Source organism: Tupaia chinensis, unplaced genomic scaffold (assembly GCF_000334495.1).
Source record: "Tupaia chinensis unplaced genomic scaffold, TupChi_1.0 Scaffold143602_1, whole genome shotgun sequence".
NCBI lineage: Eukaryota > Metazoa > Chordata > Mammalia > Scandentia > Tupaiidae > Tupaia > Tupaia belangeri.
Genome location: NW_006203448.1, coordinates 1,718,042 through 1,731,549, shown reverse-complemented (window position 1 = coordinate 1,731,549; position 13,508 = coordinate 1,718,042). Strand labels below are relative to the sequence as shown.

The following is a 13,508-nucleotide window of genomic DNA, read 5'->3' as shown; positions in this document are numbered from 1 at the left end:
ATGAGAAACAGCGATTGTTTTAAAAAATAATTAGAATAATAATAATAATGATCGGGGAAAATATAGAAAAGATACTGAATGTTGAAGCGGGGAGATTAATGTCTCTGTACTGACTGGCATGCATGGCATTCCCTTTTGATAAAACAATGTAATACACTGTAAAGTTATATGTAATCCAATGTAATATAAAGAAGATTATGATGATAATTAAAAAAATGTAAAATAAAAAAATAATGTTAACAATAATAAATATTTTTTAAAAATCTATAATCCAGAAAGATACAAAACACTGCTTAAGAAACTAAAGACAATCTAAATAAATGAATATACTAATATCTAGGACTAAAAACTCAATACTGTTAAAATGTCAGTTCTCTAAATGAATCTTTTAAATTCAAAGCAATCCCAGCCAAAATATGAGCAGGCATTTCTATAAAAATTGACAAGGTATGGGGTCCAGCAGATGGCATGGAGGTTAAGGTGCTGGATCCCATATATGGCCAACTGTCCAGTTCAAGTCCTAGACCTGGTAGCTTGGAAAATATGCCAGGTGTGTGTGCATGTATGCACAAAATCCCAAGAGAAGGGATTGCAGCATGGCCATCTTTTCCTCTTTCTGTTTCTGGTGAGCACACATGCCCTACAGCAGAAAAATTATTTAAAAAAGAAAAGAAAAAAACACACACATTAGAGACAGCCTGTAGTTAAGGGAGCCAGATACCACAGGCCTGAGAGAAGTTCAAATCCCAGCTTCAAGAGCTTGGGAAATACGTGTATATGTATGCCCCAAATCCCAGAAGGATGCGGAAATGGAGAAGTGACTACAGCATGACCACACCCCACTAGGGGGGTACGCACACTCTCTTTCTCTTTCTAGCATATAGCCCTGGGCAATCTCGATCAAAATTGACAAGTTGATTCTAAAATTTATATGTCAATGCAAAGAACCTTCCTTTTATAAAGGAACAGAACTAGAAGGCTTAAACTACTGAGACAGAGAGAGAAAGTGAGGAATTGTCCCCTGAAGAAGTATTTTAAATACATAAATCAGGTAAATAACTTGTCTCCAGAATATGTAAGGAATTCTTACAACTCAAAAAAAAAAAAAAATCCAACTAAAATGAACAGAAAGACACGTGACAGGGATATACGAATGGCCAGTAAGTTTGTGAAAAGATGCTCACCCCCACTAGTCATTCCAGAAAAGCAAATTAACACGACAGTGTCAGTTCCTGCACACTGACAAAACAAACTGCTGATAAAGCAATGCATCAGCTGAAATGCTCACACATTACTGGCACAAATGTAAAATGGTCCAGCAACTCTGAAAACCAGGTTAGCATCTTCTTATCAAGTTGAACATAAAAACTACTACACTATCTACAAATACCATCCCTAGATCTTTACCAGCAAGAATCTAAAACGTTAGGTCCATGCAGATTACAACTACTTTATTCACAACGGTCAAAAGCAGAACACAGTTAATTCATTAGTTAATGAAGAAACAAACTACGATCCAGATACACAAACAGCGCCCTCACAATAGAAACGAGCTACTGATACATGTAATAACATGGATAAATCTCAAAAGCATTAGACTACGTGAAAAAGCCAGACAGACAGATCACATACTGGCGGAGTCTGTTTACATGGCATTCTAGGGAAACAACAGACAACACACAGATCAGGTGACTGAAAGGGAGAAGGAGGAAGAGGAGGACAGACTACAAGGGGGTGTAAAGAAAACTTCTCACTAGATGGAAATGCCATATGTATCTTTTTTCTTAAACTTGCCAGAGAGTACATGTGCTCACCAGACATAGAGGACAAGGGAGAAAGCATTCAAAACACATGTGGTCAGCCACAATCCCTTCTGTTGGGATTTAGGGGCACACACACACACCTGGCATGTCTTTTAAGCTGCCAAGACCAGGATTTGAACCACAGTTGGCTATGTGGAATCAAACTCGCTTAACCACTAGACCATAGAGTTGACCCCTTTCTCTGTCTCTTAATTGAAGTGGGGGATATACAAATATATGATTCTGTCAAATTGTCTGAATTGTGCACATAAAATGAGAGAATTACTTTTTTAGAATTTTTTGCTATAAGGTGTGTGCACTTGCCAGGGAAAGAGACAGAAAGCAAGAGATCACCTCCTGGGGGTACAGACGCACCACAATCCCTTCTCCAATCCCCTGTCCTCTCAGGATGTTGAGCATACACACACCTGCGCCCGGTGTGAGTTTTAAGCCACCAGGTCCAGGATCTGAACCATGGTCAACTACGTGGGAGTTCAGTGACATAAGCACTATGCCACCTGCTGGTCCCCAAATGAGTGAATTTTCACAAAGGCTAAAAAGACCAGACAATGAGACAGTGGTGCAGAGATAAAACGCAACACTTTACAAGGCTGACTCACACAAGAAGGTTCTGGATTAACACCCAGAGACCAGCCATGCACATGTCGATTAGCCAGGGTTGGCTGAAGCTGGGGGTGAACAACAGCATCGAGACTCTATTGGGTTTCTAGGGGTGCTATCCTTCTTGCTTGTGGAAGAAATAAACGCATAAACTTTAAAACTAACAACCAGTGTGGATCTAAGTTGGATCTGAATTCAAACATGTAGAAAAAAATTGTTATTGATGAGAAAACTGGACATTTGAACACTGATATTTTAAAAAACCTTGCTAGGTACAATTATGAGGTTTTCTATTAAATCCTTACTTTTTAGAGACATTCATTGACATAGTTACAAATGAGGGGGAAAAAAAACAACCAAAGATCGTATACGAAATATCTCCACAGAAAACAATACACTGAAAGAAATTAGACCTATAGAACTGAAGATGGCACACATTTCTCACAAATTAGAAAACTGTAACACACATATGTAAATTCTCCCAAATTTTTTTCCTCTAAAATTAGAAATGCAAATGGCTGAGAACAGACAAGGCATGCGAAGGAGAACAAAGTAGGAGATGTGCTCTAGAGAATATTAAAACTAATTTTAAAGGTAGGTTAAGAATTAAGCAATGTTGGGACCATCAGTTGGCATAATGGCTATGTCACTGGAGTCTCACGCAGTTGACTGTGGTTCAAGTCCCGGAACTGGTGACTTAAACTCCCACCGGGTGTGTGTGCCCAAGATCCCAAGAGGAGAATGGAAGAGAATGGATTGCGGTATGGCCATCCCCTCTGGGGGGTGATTTCTCACTCTCTCTCTCTGTCTGTCTGTCTGTCTTTCTAGCAAGTGCATGTACCCTATAGCAAAAACCTCTCCCCAAAAAATAAATAAATAAAAATTAAAATAAAAAAAGAAGCAATGTAATATGGGCACAAAGGTAGGGAAATGATGCAATGAAGAACAGATTCCAGAACTAGACCCAATCATTTAATCAACACCAGATTTACAACAATTAATGGCATTGCCGTGGAGAAAAGATGACAACTAACAGTACTGAATTAGGTCTTAATTTGGAAAAAAATTAAACATGACCACTATACCTCAGTCATGCACAAAAATCAATGGATTACCCAAATTCTTCTGAAAAGAGTCGGACAGAAAACAGTTTAGGCTTTAGCGGCATAAACACAGAGAGTCTAGTGGCCAGACACAATATCTGTTCCGTATTTTTTTTCCACCCTTTACTCTAAGGCAGTACAAAAACAAGAGATGGGGCAGGTAGGTTTGCAAGCTAGAGTTTACTGAACGCTGTTCTAGAAGGTTACTTGGTTAGTTCTAACTTGAAGCAAAGAAAGATTTCTAAATCTTCACTTAAGAAATGGGACCCAGGCCCAGCCACAGTGGCACAGAGAGTCGGGGCACTGCTATGCACTGCTGGCAGTCATGTGGGAAGGCTCTGGTCCCAAGTCTATGTGAGGATGTCAAAGGAATGTCCACGCTCCTGGCTGGCTGCAAGGCTTGGGGAAAGACTGTAGATGAAGACCCATTAAGGATGTATCCCCCAGCCCCGACCCCATATGAAGGAAAGAAATAAATGAACTTTAAAGAAAAGATGAATTGGCCCCAGAGCCTAGTGGTTAAAGGAGCTGGATCCCACATGACCAACAGAGGTAGGAGCCCCAGACATGGCAATTTTTTTTTAAGATTTATTTTATTCTGGGGCCGGCAGGTGGCATGGTGGTTGAGGGTACTAGAATCCCACATGGCTGACCATGGTTTTGAGTTCCAAGCCTGGTGGCTTGATTTTTCACTTACTCTCTCTTTCTAGTCAAATTAAAAGAAAGAAATAAAAAAAGAAAGTTGAACAGAATAATTCTTTAAAAAAAGATTTATTTACCATTTATTTTTAACCAGACGGAAAAAGGGAGAAAATGAGAAAGCAAGCCACCAGGTCCAGGACTCGAACTGCAGTCTCTTACATAGGAGTCCAGCGCCCCAACTGCCACCATGTCACAATAGCCCAGACCTGGCAACTTACAAGCATGTGCACAAAATTCATATACGATGGAAAAATAGAGAAGGCACTGCGACATGACCATACCTCACTGGGGAGTGCTTTCTTGATTTCTCCTCCCACCCCATCATTCCCCCACCCCCATTTCGGGCAAGCACATGAACCTTTTGGCAATTAAAAAAAAGAAAGAAATGTGATACAGAGGGGCTGGCAGATGGCGTGGTGGTTAAGAACACTGGACTCCCACATCACCGACTGCAAGTTTGAGTCCCGGATCTGGCAGCTTGCTTTCTCAGTTCTCTCTCACTCTCGCACTGTCCCTCTCTGACCAAATTAAAATACATAAATAAAGTTGAATAAAATTACTCTTAAAAATAAATAAATTTAAATAAAGTATTCTTTAAAAGATAGAAAGAAATGGGACACAGCAGTAAACTTGAAGGAAAATAATAATGTATTATCAAGTCTAAAATACTGGACTCCCACATGGGTGACTGCAGTTCGAGTCCCAAACACAGCAGCTTGAGGGTCCCACTCAGGCACATGTGCACGCGTGCCCAAAGCCCGGGGACAGGATGGAGAAGGGAGTGCGGCGCGGCCACTCACCGAGGAGGTGATTTCTGACTTTCCTTTCTGCTCCTCTGGGGAAAGCACACATACCTTATGGCAAAAAGACACTCTTACTAAGAATGAAGTATTTTAAGACATCCATGAGTCAAAATGAAGTAAAAATGGAGGAAGAGCTTATACCCAGATTATAATAGGCCTCCTATGAGTCACCAAAAGACAACTCAAAAAGAAAATGAACAAGCACCTTGAACACTCTAAAAGAAGTTACAAAACTAAATATTTCAAAAGGTATTCAACCTAATAGAGATATAACAAAATAAAACCACAAAAGACCATTGATGTATACATACTGTAACAGCTAAAATTTATAACAATAATCAACACAAACGTGTTGGTGAAGACACGGACTAATACAACTTCTTTTTTTTTTTAATTATTTTTATTTTTTTATTTTTTAATTTTTTTGAGAGGCTTTTCGCTATAGGGCGCATGCGCTCGCCAGACAGAGACATAGAGACAGAAAGTGAGAAATCACCCCCCAGGGGGGATGGTCACGCCGCAATCTCTTCTCCTCCATTCTCCTCTCGGGATCTTGGGCACGCACGCACACGCACCCAGCATGAGTTTTAAGCCACCGGGTCCGGGATGCGAACCGTGGTCGACTACGTGGGAGTCCAGCAACATAGCCATTATGCTAACTGCTGGTTCCCCGGACCAATACAACTTCTGATACACTGCTGGTGGGACTTAAACTTTCCACAATAGGCTTGGATTTACTTACTAAAATTAGATTTAGGCACACCCCCAAACTCCACAGTTCACTTCTGGATACAAACACAACAAAAATGCCTTTACAAGAGCACTAAGAGATACACAAATGATCACAGTGGCATTTTTTTTGGGGGGAGAGGTTTTTGCTCTAGGGCACGTGCGTGTGTCAGAAAGACAGAGAGAGACAGAGAAACAGAAAGCGAGAAATCACTCCCCGGGGGGATGGCCACCCCGCAATCCCTTCTCCTCCATTCTCCTCTCAGGATCTAGGGCGGGCACGCACGCACACATGCCCGGCGTGAGTTTAAGCCACCTGGTCCGGGACTTGAACCACAGTCGACTACATGGGAGTCCAGTGACATAGCCATTATGCTAACTGCTGGTCCCCACAGTGGTATTATTCTTCAAGTGCTATACAAGAAAGAGTTAACATAAAAGGTCTGCCAGTCTTCAAAAGGTCTGTATCTGAGACCAGCCCTTGGCTGGTTGTTCAGGAACTTGAATTTCAGCTCTAAACATCCTCTGATAAGAATAGTTCACCACGGTGCCTAAACTGTTTATGAAAATAACATGGGCTATGCCAAACACCTGTGCTTTCTTTCTGAGAGTCTAGAATTTCAGTATGTGATAGGCAGTGGTTTTTTTTTTTTTTTTTTTTGACCAGAAAACTAAAATTTTATTTAAGCTGATTTAAGTAAAAACTGGGAAGGGGAGAAAATACTAAATGCAAGGTTAGGTGGCAGTCTTTTTTTTTTTTTTTTGAGAGGATTTTTGCTATAGGGCACATGCGCTTACCAGAAAGAGAGAGACAGAAAGCAAGAAATCACCCCTCTCCCCCCAGGAGGATGGCCACGCCACAATCCCTTCTCCTCCATTCTCCTCTTGGCATCTTGGACACGCGTGTACACATTCCTGGCATGAGTTTATGCCACTGGGTCCAGGACTTGAATTGCGGTCGACTACATGGGAGTCCAGCGATGTAGCCATCACGCCAACTGCTGGTCCCAGGTGGCAGAGTCTTTAATGAGCTTCTCTAGAAGGTAACATTTAACATACCTTGTTGGAATGCCTTTTTTTATTTTTTTGGAGAGGTTTTTTCGCTATAGGGCTCGTGCGCTCGCCAGACAAAGAGACATAGAGACAGAAAGCGAGAAATCACCCCCCAGGGGGGATTGGGCACACCACAATCCCTTCTCCTCCATTCTCCTCTTGGCATCTTGGACACGCGTGTACACATTCCTGGCATGAGTTTATGCCACTGGGTCCAGGACTTGAATTGCGGTCGACTACATGGGAGTCCAGCGACGTAGCCATTAAGCTAACTGCTGGTTCCCAAGAATGCCTTTTTTTCCAAAGATTTATTTATTTTTCATTTATTATCATTATTCTTCTATTTCAATCAGAGAGAGACAGAGAGAAAGGAGAGTGAGAAAGCAAGCCACCAGAACCAGGACTCCCACTTGGCCTTATCGGAGTCCAGCACCTCGACCACCATGCCACCTGCCAGCCCCCTTATTGGAATGCCTTCTGGAGAGAGTTAAGCACACCAAGTGTTATTCCACTGGGAGAGGACTCAGAAGGGCCTACTTGATTTCTTCTAGACTTTGTCCCATGCTCCTTTTGTTCTGTTCCCTTTCAAAATGTTAATAAAAGTTTACAGGATTCTCCCTTTCAAGTGGGAGGAAAATCATCAAATCAGTTCCCAGGGCTGAAGCAAAGCTTTCGATAAACCAGAGGAAAAACAAAAAGGGGAAAAAAACATAGCTGATACAATAGCCTCCCACTCCCTCCAACAACTATCAATATAATATTAACCCTGTAAAAGCTGAACTGATGATTAGGGGTTGTAATAAATATGTAAAGAGATTAAGAACAAGTGTAGGGGGCCAGCAGGTGGTGTGGTGGTTAAGTGGCTGGACTCCCACATGGCTGACTGTGGCTCGAATCCTGGACCTGGCAGCTTGCTTTCTCAATTTCCTTCTCGCTCTCTCTCTGGTTGACTTCAAAAACTTAAAAAAAAAAAAAAGACAAAAAATTAAAAATTACCAAACAAACAAACAAACAGAAAACGGTGTAGGGGCTGGCAGGTAGCACGGTGGTTAAGGTTTCAGACTCCCACATGGCCTACCAATTCGAGTCCCGGACCTGGTTGCTTTCTTACTTTCCCTCCTTCTCTCTCTTGCTCTGTCTCTCTCTGGCCAAATTAATGATGATGATGATGATAACGGTAAATAAAATAATTCCTTAAAGAAAAACAACAGGTGTGTGTAATGATGAGGCACTTGCTTTTAAAATGGCTTTATGCTTCAAGGCTATTGCATCTAGACGTATAATAAAACTGTAAAAGGGACCAAATGATGGCATAATGGTTATATTGCTGGACTCCCAGGTAGCTGACCATGGTTTAAGTCCCAGACCTGGTGGCTTAAAACTCACGCCAGGCGTGTGTACATATGTGCCCAAAATCCCAAGAGGAGAATGGAGGAAATGGGAAGGCCTTGTGGCCACCCCACACACACACTGGGAGAGAGTGATTTCTTGATTTCTGTCTCTCTGGCAAGTGCACACACCCTATAGCAAAAATCTCTCTTAAAAAAAAATTAAAGAGCAACAGTGTACACAAATTTAAAAGAAAACATCTGTAATAGGAAAAAAGGCAGCTATTGCCATGACCTGACGACGGTTAAAGGAGCCAGATCCCACAGGACTACTCAGTTCAAATCCTGTCCCTGACAACTTGACGAACATGCCAGGTGCCTATGTGTGCCCCAAATCTTGACAGGGTACAGAAATAGAGAAGGGATGGATTGTGGCACAACCCATGCTTCCTCTCCCTATTTTTCCATCTCCCTGGCACGCACACACACCCTGACAAATTGAAAACAAAAAAGTAAAAAAGAGAATAGACAATTATCGTCATATCCCCAAAGATACAAATAACCAGTAAACACATGGGGACAAAAACCTACTTTTAATGAGATACATTTTTTTCTTTTACATAAAACTGATGAAATCTACACTAGCAGATAAGAGAAATGCACACCCTTACACCCTGCTATTAGAAGCGAAAATGGGGGCAGCAAGTTGTATAGTGGTTAGGGTATGGACTCCTCCATGACCGACTGCAGTTCAAGTCCTGGAAATGGTGGCTCAAAACTTATGCAAGGCACATATGCATGCGCCCCCAAAGTCCCAAGAGGAGAATGGAGAAGAGACTGTAGCACTGACACCCCCCCCCGAGGAGGTCATTTCCTAGTCTCTCCAGCAAGCGCACACACCCTACAGCAAACATCTTACTTTAAAAAAAAACAGGGACCAGCAGAAGTTTTAACAGCTGTCACTGGACTCCCACGTAGTCAACTGTGGTTCGAGTCCCAGACTTGGCAGCTTAAAACTTATGTCAGGTGCATATGTGTGCGTGCCCAAAATTCCAAGAGAAGGGATTGCGGCATAGTGATTTCTCACTTTCTGTCTCTATCTCTCCAGGGAGTGCATGTACCCTATAGCAAAAATCTCTACTGAAAAAAAAAAGATAAGTAAAAATGGGGGCCAGGAGGTAGTGAAATGAGTAAGGCACTGGATCCCACATGACCTATTCCACGTTTTGAGTTCTGGATCCAGTGGCTTGAAAAACACAATGGCTGTGTGTGTATGCATACCCTAAGTTCCAAGAGAAGGGATTGCGGCATGGCTATCCCCACTGGGGGGTGATTTCTCATTTTCTGTCTCTGTCTCTCTGGTGAGCACATGGACCCTACAGCAAAAATCTCTCTTTAAAAGAAAAAAAAATTCGTGGCCAGCAGATGGCGTGGTGGTTAAATGCACTGGATTCTCACCTGTGTGACTACAGTTCGAGTCCTGAACCTGGTGGCTTGCTTTCTCACTCTCTCTCTCTATGGTCAAAATAAAATTTAAAAGTGTATAAATAAATAAAGTTAAATAATTCTTAAAAAAAAAAAAAAGTGTATATGGCTTTACCTAGAAAAAGGACTTAAAGGGTTTATAATAGTTAACTATAAACATGTACACACTCGACTAGAAATGATTAATAAACCATGGACTATGCTTACAATGAAATAACTGCTATTAAACATACAGTATTATTTAAAAACACTGAAAAGAGATTTATAATATAGCAAATAAAAACAAGTTGAATGTAAGTCAGATAAAGGCAGAATTTTGTTTTCTCTTCACAGCTAAAGAACCTGTATAGAGGGAACCAGCAGTTAGTGCAATGGCTATGTTGCTGGACTCCCACGTAGTCGACCGCAGTTCGCGTCCCAGACCCGGTGGCTTAAAATTCAGCCGGGCGCGTGTGCGTGCATGCCCAAGATCCCGAGAGGAGAATGGAGGAGAAGGGATTGTGGCGTGACCATCCCCCCTGGGGGAGTGATTTCTCGCTTTCTGTCTCTATGTCTCTCTCTGTCTGGCGAGCACACACGCCCTATAGCGAAAATCTCTCCAAAAAAAAAAAAAAAGAACCTGTATCGAGAATCATCCATCAAGTTAACAAACTCATTAAGTATTTGCTGAATGACTGAATGAAAAATGTCATAAAATAAGTAAAATAATACCACTACCCTCTCTTCAAAACACACACACACATTCACACGAATGATTAGAAAGTCTGGCAGTATGACGAACACCAAAATCCAAAATGTTAATGGAATTAGTTAATAGCTTTATTTTTCTGCTGGTCAATATTATCTATATGTGTTCTACAATGAACATGTAGTACCTTTCCCCAGAAATAGACACACAAGCTTATTTCTGAACTGGATCTACAGAGCAGACTAGATAGAGTGGGTATTCTGAATGTTCATTTTTTAGCTTGTACATAAAAATAATAATATCGTTCAGACCAATGCCAGCCAGGAAGATTTATTCGGAACCCACCAAAAGAGTACAGCAACACCCCTGCCAAGCCCCCCACACTCACCCTCTCTTTCATTCCCAGCTTCCACTGCCATTTCAGTCTGATATTCTAATTACGGAGTGAGAAAAAACTAGGAAATATACATTGCTAATTGTACCAATAATCATCTCATTAGAACTTTAAACATATTTTAAGAGAATGAAAATTTAGCTTAACTTAGAAAACCTATGTCCCTGAAAATTCCAATAATAATAATGTCTACTAAAAAGAAATCCCCAGGAGCCTCTGGATAGCTGAACACCTGGAGTTTCCTGCAGGGAGGCGAGCCCAGAGAGGGCATGGACGCCTTGTGCCCTTTCTCTCACACCTGGCCCTCTGCATCTCTTCCACCCTGTGAGAACGCGAGTCCACAGTCAACAGCTCACTCCCTCCACCTGTTCTGTGAGCCTTGCTCTACACCAACCCTCCACAAACTGTCTGTGTGAACAAATAATTTCTCTCACACCTGGCTTTGTTTTTGTTTTTGTTTTTGTTTTTGTTTTGGAGAGGTTTTCACTATAGGGTGCATGCGCTTGCCAGACAGAGACATAGAGACAGAAAGCAAGAAATCATCCCCCATGGGGGATGGTCACGCCGCAATCCCTTCTCCTCCATTCTCCTCTCGGGATCTTGGGTACACATGCACACGCGCCCGGTGTGAGTTCTAAGCCACCGGGTCCGGGACGCGAACCGCGGTCGACTACGTGGGAATCCAGTGACATAGCCATTACGCTAACTGCTGATTCCCAAGCTAGCGGTTTTCTATGAAGTCATGCCATCTCTTACACATAATCTTCTCTACGTTTCCCCACGTCTCCTTTTTACCGCCCTCTTTCCTTGTTTTGCTGCCCTGTGATTGCAACCCCAACACTAATGAAGTATTTGCATATTAAAAGGGAAGAAGGAAGGCAGGTCAGCCAGCCAATCTAAGTACTGTATCATATGTTCCCAGTTGTGTAAGAAAAAACTTACCAACAAACTCCCAGTAATTTTTAAAATCGGCAGGAAATTTTCGTAAATGCAACTGATAGAAATTCTCCTTATTTGGAGAGCTGATCCATTCCTGTGCCACCTACAGAAAAAGAAAACCAAATTAAGAAAGTGAAAACATTTGGGAAGGGCATATAAACACAAAATATTCCAAAGTAAGCAACAGTAAAATTTAGAACCCAGATTCTGATAGAAACTAAAAACGGTGTGATGGTTATGTTGCTGGACTCCCAATACGACCAGCCACAATTGTGATTTGAGTAATGGACACAGCAGCTTAAAACGCACACCAGATACGTGTGAATGTGTGCCCAAAACCCTGAGGAGAAGGGACTGTGGCATGGCCTCCCCGCCAGGGGGTGATTTCTCGCTTTCTGTCTCTGTCTCTCCAGCGAGCATGTGCACCCTCCTATAGCAAAAATCTCTCACCCCAAAAAAGAAAAAAAACTAATCTGTGGCAGTTTAGTAAAATTATCTAGAACTACCTCATTGTATTCCATAGCCATCAACTACAGTGGTTATTTAAACTTAAATTTTTTTTTTTTTGAGAGGTTTTTGCTATAGGGCGAGTGCGCTCACCAGACAGAGAGAGATAGAGAGACAAAAAGCGAGAAACACCCCCCCAGGGGGATGGCCATGCCGCAATCCATTCTCCTCCATTCTCCTCTCGGGATCTTGGGCATGCACACACACGTGCCCGGCGTGAGTTTTAAGCCACCGGGTCCATGATGCAAACCGCAATCGACCATGTGGGAGTCCAGCGACATAGCCATTACGCTAACTGCTGGTCCCTAAACTTAAATTTTTTTAAATAAAAATTTTCTTCCTCCAGGCCAGCACCTGGAATAACGGTCACATCCCTGGACTCACATGGTTGACCGCAGTGTGAGTCGCGGACCTGGAGGCCTGAAACGCATGCTAGGTGTGTGCGTGTCCAAATCTCTCAAAGGAGAATGGGGATATGGGAATGTGGTGTGGCATCCCCCCGAGGGGTGATTTCTTGCTGTTTCTCTTTGTCTCTCTGGCAAGTGCAAGTGCCGTACAGCAAAAAATCTCTCTTAAAAAAAATCTGTTCCTCTGGGCCAGATGGCATAGCGGTTACATCACTGGAGAGACTGTAGTTCGAGTACTGAGCCAGTGGCTTCAAATTCAAACCAGGCTCATGCGTGTGTGTGCCCAAGATCTCGGGAAGAGAATAGAGAAGGGACTGCTGTGTGGCCATTCCCCCTGGGGGGGGGGGGGATTTCTTTCTCACTGTCGCTTGAGTGTATACACTCTAAGGCAAAACCTTAAAAAGCATAACTTGTTCTTTTTCTCTCATTTCAGAGAAAAGAAAGATACCTATCAAGTCAGGCCTCATCTTTCCCCCCAATAATAACGAAAAATGGATTATTCTACAAAACAAAATGTTCCTAATAATTTGGAATTTAATTTTTTTTAGAACATACATTTTAATATTGTTTATAAAAACATTTCCAAATAAACTGAATATATTGGTTACAACGAAATGATTGCATTCCCAAGAAAATTATCTTTAGAATAAAAACTACAGGGCTGGCAGTGGGGTGGTGGTTGAGGGCGCTGAACTCCCACGTGGCTGACCATGGTTCAAGTTCTGGACCTAACAGCTTGATTTCTCACTTTCCCTCTCTCTCTCTGACCCTCTCTGGTCAAATTAAATAATAATAAAGCTAGATAAAATAATTCTTTAAAAAGAATAAAAAATTAATCATTAAAGCAACAGGTAACAATGAGGAAAAGGATTTCCTGCAGCAGTGGCTCTCAATAATCAAGACTGCCCTTGCCTTATACACGAGAACTAAGTATAAAACAAACAAAA

The 13,508-nt window shown here is 42.0% G+C and overlaps 1 protein-coding gene across 5 annotated transcripts in view; it reads right to left on the bottom strand.

Annotated features, from left to right (window-relative positions):
- The window catches only part of SETX (senataxin), a 106,669-nt gene that overhangs the window by 50,031 nt on the left and 43,130 nt on the right, over positions 1–13,508 (bottom strand). For all 5 annotated transcript variants that reach the window (XM_027766625.1, XM_006164324.2, XM_006164321.1 and 2 more), the window contains one exon: positions 11,651–11,750. In XM_027766625.1, the coding sequence (XP_027622426.1) occupies positions 11,651–11,750 (100 nt within the window). The remainder of the gene's footprint in view (positions 1–11,650; positions 11,751–13,508) is intronic.